This window comes from Aphelocoma coerulescens, chromosome 14, assembly GCF_041296385.1.
Source record: "Aphelocoma coerulescens isolate FSJ_1873_10779 chromosome 14, UR_Acoe_1.0, whole genome shotgun sequence".
NCBI lineage: Eukaryota > Metazoa > Chordata > Aves > Passeriformes > Corvidae > Aphelocoma > Aphelocoma coerulescens.
The window spans coordinates 2,192,168-2,199,202 of NC_091028.1; the positions used below are offsets into that span (position 1 = coordinate 2,192,168).

Genomic DNA, 7,035 nt, shown 5'->3' on the forward strand with positions numbered 1-7,035 from the left:
AGCTCCTGGGCTCTGGGGTGCCACAGGCAAGGTGGGAAGGCGGCCCGGGGGTCCCTGGGGGTCCCCACTCGGTGCTGGGGGCCACAGGGAGGGCTGAGCGGGCCTGGCCGCCTTTGTGCCTCCCCTTTGTGCCCCGCGATTCACACGTTCGGGCTTTTATCCGGCAGCCGGGAAGGAGGAGGGCGAAGGGAGCAGGAGAGGGGGGAGAAGGGCTGGAGGGGGGAAATGGCGGGAAACGGCGACTCCCTTTGTGTGACAGGGATGGGGACAGGGACCGGGGGACACCCGGCAGTGCCACCACTCTGTGTTTTGCCATCCCAGTGTGGACGCCCACCCATAGCGGGACCGAAGGGCTCCACAGTCCCCAGAAGGTTCCCCGATCTGGGATGTGTGGATGCCTGGGCCCACAATGGGGCCGATCCCATGGAATGAGGAGCCCCAGGCAGCTCCCTGGGCACATCTGCACTGAGGGAGCTGTTTTGGGGCGCTGCTCTCCGAGGCTTCCCCAAACCCCACCTCGTGTGGGGCAGGGTGATGAGTGGGGGGGCTTTTGGAGCAGGTCTGGCTGGATGATGCCCATGGATGCTGCAGGAAGCTGTGCCCCGTGGGCACCATGGCACCACAGGCAGGGCCACCCTTCCCTGTGCTCACAGGGTGCTGCCACAGCCCCTCACCATGGTCACCCCTCTCCAAGCCCCTCCTGGCCCCCCAGCTCCCTCCTGTGTCCCCCACCCTGCTCCCCTCACCGTTCTGCCTCACACCACATTTTCTATCCTCCTGTGGAGGAAATATTCCCCGGGATGGAGTTTGTCTCATTGTGTTTTCACCATTCCTGGCCTTGCTCTGTGCCAAGAGGCTGGGCAGGAATTTGGCTTAGCCAGGGCTGGGCTCTGCTTTCGGGGAAATGCTCAGGTGACCAGTCCTGGAGCAACGGAGATCCCAGACCTATGGGATTCCATCTGCTTCCCTTGAGCCACAGGGAAGGGCTGTTATCCCCGTCTCAGAGCAGGGAAACTGAGGCACACGCTGCCTGGTTATCCCGTGGGATGATCCCTTAGGAAGCATCAGCGCCCTGGCTGGGGCCCAGCGCAGCAGGAGGCGACAGCCAGGGGAAGCGAGGGCGGGTGGCCCAACCTGACACGGGGCAGAGGGCACCAAAAACAGCCCAAAAACCTCTGTGGCAGAGCACGAGCAGAGAACAGCCCTTTCCGCTGAAGCACAACGAGCTGCTTCGGCCAAATAAACAGATTGGAAGAAAAACAAGAGATTTTGCTGCTGGATAGAAAAGTGCCGGATGCTCCGTGCGTTAAAGGCCGTCCTTTAGCCGAGAGGAATGTGCCGGATTGCAGCAGGGTGGGAGCAGCTGTGATTTACCCCCGTGCATACAGAGGATGCCGTGGGCAGCACAATTCCCTTTGCACCTCATTTATTGCTTTTCCAGCCTCGTTTTTTCCTCCTCCGCTGGGTTTCCCACTCCTTCCCCCTTCCCCCTGCCTCGCTTGGCTCCTGCTCGCTGCCAAAATCCAGGGGGATGCTGGCATCCTCCAGCGCCCAGCATGGAGCATCAGCCTCCCCAGGGCCAGATCCTGCCCTCAGAGCCCAGCCCGGCCCCAAAATGGGGCAGTAAAAAGGATAAAATCAAAATATCTAAGTATAAAATCGGCAATAAAGCATAAAGTAAGCTACAAACGCTTCTCAAGGGAAAACATGTGTTGTGTATCAAACCCACCAGGATCTTATCACAGCCAGATCATTCCATACACACACACATACAGATATTTATATTTAATTAAGCTCCAAAGCCCACAGCATTCTTTGGAAACTTCTTTTTTTTGGCAAGGAAAAGCACATTGTGGTCAGCAGAGGCACTGAATGCTCGGCAGTTCGTCCTGGCTGGTGATATTTGAAAAGGTGTTCTTGAAACAAAACTGAAAAGGTGTTAAGTACAAGCAGACGTGTGGCAGGAGCTTGGCTTGGGTGGTTTGGGGGACTCGAGGGGTTTGGGGGGGCTCAGGGGCTGGGATTTCCTGTGCTGAGCACCTGTGGCATCACTGGTGAGGAGGAAAGGTCCCTGGTTGGGGGTCCTGTGCCCCATCCCCAGCTGGGGGTCCCATGTCCAATCCCTGTCCAGGGGTCTTGTCCCCCTCACCACCCTGAGGGATGCCAGCACAGCAAGAGAAGGAGCCAGAGGCAAGAGGCTGAGATTCCCACATCCCATCCCTGGCTGGGGATCCCGTATCCCTTCCACGACTGAGGGTCCTGTTCCCCATCCCCATCCGGGATTCCCATGTCCCATCCCTGTCCAGAGGCCCCGTTCCCTCACCATTCCCAGGGAAGCAGCGCAGCCAGAGGAGCCGGAGCCAGTGGTGGGGGCTGGAGGGGGCAGCGGCGGGGTGCGAGCGGGCAGGGCCGGGATGCTGGCGCGGCACAATCCGGCACAATGAGGCCTTGTGGCCGGTGGCTCTGACAAGAATCAGTCCTGACAGCAGCTCCACCAGCAGGGTCACCCACCCAGCACGCGGCCACCCGCCCCCGGCCCCCACACCCAGGGATACCCAGGGAGAGGGACCCCAAAGCGACCCGTCCTGGGGATCACCGGGATGCAGGATGTGCAAACAGCAATAAATCTCTGCATACAGAGAGATATGCGAGTACCAGGGCTGTTTGCAGCCCCACGGGAGGCAGGCTCACAGCTGGAGCTGGCACAGGGGGAAGCAGGTGGCACACACCGCAGTGCCTGTCGGTGAACGTCCCGCTCGGCGCGGTAAAAACAGGAGCCACACGTTACAAATACAGCTTAGTTTATAAAAAAGAAGTCACAAATTTGGTATCGTTATAACTTTAGTGCACATACGATGCCCCCCCACCCCCACGGTCAAAAGTTCCCCGCGGCTGGCACGGCGTGTCCCGCTCACCCGAGGGCTGGCGGGGACGGGTGGCACGGTGACCGCTCCCTGCTCCCATGGCGCCTTCCTGCGTCGGCGCTTTGGTCCTGCCCTGACTGTGCCAAGGACACCTCTGCTCCCTGCGCCAGCCTTCCTCCCACCTCGCCATTCCCCTCTCTCCCTTCGGCATCCTCTTCCTCGGCATCCGCCCCGCAGCTCCTGCCCATGCCAGGGCCAGGCTCACCGCTGCCTGCTCCCCCTTCCACCCCCAACCTTACAGATCCATCTCCTGGCCCTTCCACTCCCTTCTATGCCCACCGTGTCCCTGGACCGGCCACCACGGCCACCCTCCCCCGAGCCCTGCCGAGGTCCGGGGGTCCGGCTGCCCCCCTGGTGCCAGACCCACCATGCCCCACAGCATCCCCTGAGCATGCAGCCCCCCGGTCCCCTGGGAGCCCCAACCCCGCGCCACTGCGCCCCTCACCCAGGCAGCTCCCTGGGCACCCCGGACAAGCACGCCCTGGGAAAATCCCTTCCCTTCCAGCAGGATTTTCCCAGAACCCCCCAGCCCGCCGGCGGGTGCTGCCACAGCCTGGCTACGTGGCAAGGCCCAACGTGCCCCGCTCCCTCCAGGCACCGTCCCCGTGTCCCCCGGGGATGCTCTCAGTGATGGCAGCACCGCAGTCCCCCAGCGCCCGCGGGGCCGGGCTGCACTCCCGGAGCCGCTCAGTCCACGGGGAACTCGCAGGGGTTCTGGCGCGTGCGCTGGGCCCCCTCGTAGATGCGCTGGAAGTCCCGGTACCGGGGCGCGCAGCTCAGCCAGGCCTCCCCGAAGTGCAGCCACCCCGTGAACAGGAAAGTGCCGGGGCCCGGCTTGACCCCGCAGCGCAGCGGGGTGCGGATGCTGCCCACCGGCCGCCCCGCCCGCCCACCCGCCTGGAAGAGCGGGAATTTCTGGCGGTGGATGCGCGTGGCGCTCACCCCGATGATGGATTCCTGCAGCTCTGCGTCGTTGGAGACGCTCCGGATGCTGCCGCGGATCACTGCGGAGGGAAGGCAGCGAGGGGTGTCAGCATGGCTCTGTCCCTAGCCCCATTCCCATCTACATCCCTGTTCTTGTCCCCATCCCTGTCTCCATCCCCATCTCCCTCATTGTCCCCATCTCCATTCCCATCACCATTCCCACCCTCATCTCCATTTCCAGCCCCATCCCCACTCCCATCCCGATTCCCATTCCCAGTCCCTGTCCCAATCTGCATTCTCATCCCCATCCTTATCCCCATCTCCATTCTTGTCTCATTCCCACTCCCCTTCCTGTTCTCATCCCCATCTCCATCGCAATCCCCATCCTCATCTCCATCTCCATTTCAGCCCGATCTCCAACCCTGTTCCAATGCCCATCCCCATTCCCATTCCTATCCCTATTCCTGTCTCCATTCTTGTCTCATTCCCACTCCCATTCCTGTTTCCATCCCCATCATCCCCATCCCCTTCCCCATTCCCACTCCCATCCCCATTCCCATCCCCATCTCCATCTCCATCTCCATCTCCATCCCCATCCCCATCCCCATTCCCATGCCCATCCCCGTTGCCACTCCCATTGCCACTCCCATCCCCATCCCCATCCCCATCCCCATCCCCATCCCCATCCCCATCCCCATCCCCATCCCCATCCCCATCCCCATCCCCATCTCCATCCCCATTCCCTTTCCCTTTCCCATTCCCATCTCCATCCCCGTCCCCGTCCCCATCCCCATCCCCATTCCCATCTCCATCCCATAGCAGCTCTCTGTGCAGCCCAGCCCAGCCCAGCCCAGCCCAGCTCAGCCCAGACACGTGTCCCAGTGCCACTTGTGGGGCTGTCCCCCCTCTCCGAGCCCCAGGGGCTGCACTCACCAAAGTCACTAGTGCAAATGGCCATCAGGATCTCGGTGTCATTGCACGGCCGGCACGCGCCTGCGAGGCCAAGCACAGCTTGTCACCACCCAGGGGGACAACACCCCGATCCAGCCCCTCCTCACCCCTTCCGGCAGGGGAAGGGGAAACTGAGGCAGGGCGAGGCGCTCACCTTCCGCGCTGAGGCTGGCGGCGGGCAGCGCCGGGCGGGCCAGCCAGTCCCCCCGCAGCTCGTAGCGGAAGGCGGCGATGCGGCGGCTGATGTCGGGGTGCGGGGTGGCCTGCAGGAACAGAGCCACCTTCTCCTGGGGCAGCCAGCTGAAGCAGCGGGCGCGGGGCCGGGGGGCTTCTGGCAGCAGCAGCTCCAGCACCCCCTCCCTCTCCAGGTAGAGCTGAGCCCCCCGGAAGGTCCCGGTGGGTTTGATGCAGGCGGTGACGTGCGGGGGGCTCCCGCCCTTGACGGCGGCGCTGGTGGGGGGCAGGCGGGGGGCCAGGCGGAGGCGAAGGGCCCCCGTGGGGTACAGCCATTCCAGCGAGCCCTCGGCACAGTGCAGGGACAGCTGCTCCACGCTGCCAGCTTCCTGTGACAGCCCGCTGTGGGGCACGGCACCGTGTCAGCCGGGACCCCCCAGGTGACAGGGACACCCCAGCCCACGTGTCCGCCAGCACAGCAGCACCCTGCACTCCCAAGCAGCCCCTCCACAAAAGTGTGCAGGATGGCAAAAGGCAGGAACAGCACCAAACCCTCAATGACTTGGGCTTGGGATTCAACCACATCATTTCGGGGTGCTTGTGTTCCCCAGCACCTTTTGGGAGGGGCTGAGGAGGGGGCACAGCAGCACAGCCCCCTTCACATCCAGTGTGGGCTCCCAAACCACCCCCAGAGTGCCCACAACTCTGGGGTCACCCGTTCCCACTTTGGGGATCCCCAGTGGGTGCTGGGGTCCCACTCTCGCGAGGGATGCCTGGAGCCCCTCCTTTCCCCCCGGCATTGTGGGGGGTGGCGGAAGACACGCTGGGACGCCAGCCTGGGGGGAGCGGGGACAGTCGGGGGGCTGCTTTGTCCCTGACAGGATGCTGGGGGCTTCGTGGTCCCCGTGTCCCCCCACGCGGGGCAGCCCCTCCTGGCGGGCCCCGGCTCTTTGTTCAGAGTCCGGCGCCTTCGGGCGATGCTTCGGGCCCTGCCGGGGGCTGGGGGTCCCGCCGGCCACGGGGATGGGTTTCACGGGTGGGGGGGGCTCAGGGAAGGGGTCCCGGAGAAGCGGGGAGCCCCACGTGGAGCCCAGCATCCCTCAAAGCGGGGGGCAGCCGCACCCAGGAGTGAGGAAACTGAGGCAGGCTCAGGTTCCCAGCGTCCCACCCGTGACCCTCCCCACGGATGAGGGAGGGGGGTCAGCCCTGAGGATGGATGGGGGGGGAGGGGAGAGAGCAGACTCCCCCTCCCCCCCCGAACCTGCCTGGGAGGCGAGAGCTCCCCTGGGGGCTGCGATCCGGGGACCCGCGTGTGCCACCCCCGCCCCGCCCGGCGCGCTGCCCCCGGGGCCGCTGTTCCCGCTGCCGCTGTTCCCGCTGCCGGTGTTGTTCCCGGTGCCGCTGTTCCCGGTGCCTACCTGCCCCTCCAGCTGCACTGGTCCGCCGCGCCGCCGCCGATGGCCGCCCCCAGCCCGGCCAGGCACAGCGCCCGCAGCGCCCACATGGCCGCGCCCGCGGCGGCCCCGGGCGGCCCGGCCCGGCCCGGCCCTGCCCGCACCGCTGCCCGCACCGGGGCCGGGGCGCCGGGGACGGGGGAGCGCGGCCGCCACCCCGCGTCGCGCCCCGAACTTTCCGCCAATGGCGGCGGAGGGGCGGGCACGGGACCCGCCCCCAAGACCCCCTCCCCACCGCCGGGGGCACCGGCACCCGCGGCAGCGGCATCCCCGGAGCCCCCCGGGGCTTCTCCGCACCCGCCGGAACGGGGGGACACCGGGGGGGGACGTGGCCGAGCCAGGGGACAGGAGCCGGCGCAGGGCTGGGGTACCCCAGGTTACAGATCCGTCCCCCCGCGGGTGCACCCTGAGTTCTGTACGGCCACGGCTGGGCACAGCCGCGGCTACAGCACCCCGGGCTGGGGACACCCCAACTGTGCACACCCCAGGTTATAGACACCCAAACCGTGCACACCCCGACTGTGCACACCCCAGGTTATAGACACCCAAACCGTGCACACCCCAACTGTGCACACCCCGACTGTGCACACCCCAGGCTATAGACACCC

At 65.3% G+C, this 7,035-nt stretch overlaps 1 protein-coding gene across 1 annotated transcript; it reads right to left on the bottom strand.

Moving 5' to 3' along the window:
* Window positions 1–3,611: 3,611 nt before the first annotated feature.
* On the bottom strand, window positions 3,612–6,477 carry METRN (meteorin, glial cell differentiation regulator). The gene is made up of 4 exons (XM_069029873.1): window positions 6,392–6,477; window positions 4,954–5,375; window positions 4,782–4,841; window positions 3,612–3,928 (listed from the first exon to the last, which is right to left on the bottom strand). Exons 1-4 carry the CDS (start codon window positions 6,475–6,477, stop codon window positions 3,612–3,614), a joined length of 885 nt encoding a protein of 294 aa, XP_068885974.1.
* Window positions 6,478–7,035: the final 558 nt, after the last annotated feature.

Coding starts and splice junctions, on each gene's coding strand:
- METRN (XM_069029873.1), bottom strand. CDS start 6,477: ATGTGGGCGCTGCGGGCGCTGTGCCTGGCCGGGCTGGGGGCGGCCATC. Junction 4,842..4,953: donor CGCCAGCCTCAGCGCGGAAG/GTGAGCGCCTCG, acceptor TTGGCCTCGCAG/GCGCGTGCCGGCCGTGCAAT. Junction 3,929..4,781: donor CATTTGCACTAGTGACTTTG/GTGAGTGCAGCC, acceptor TTCCCTCCGCAG/TGATCCGCGGCAGCATCCGG.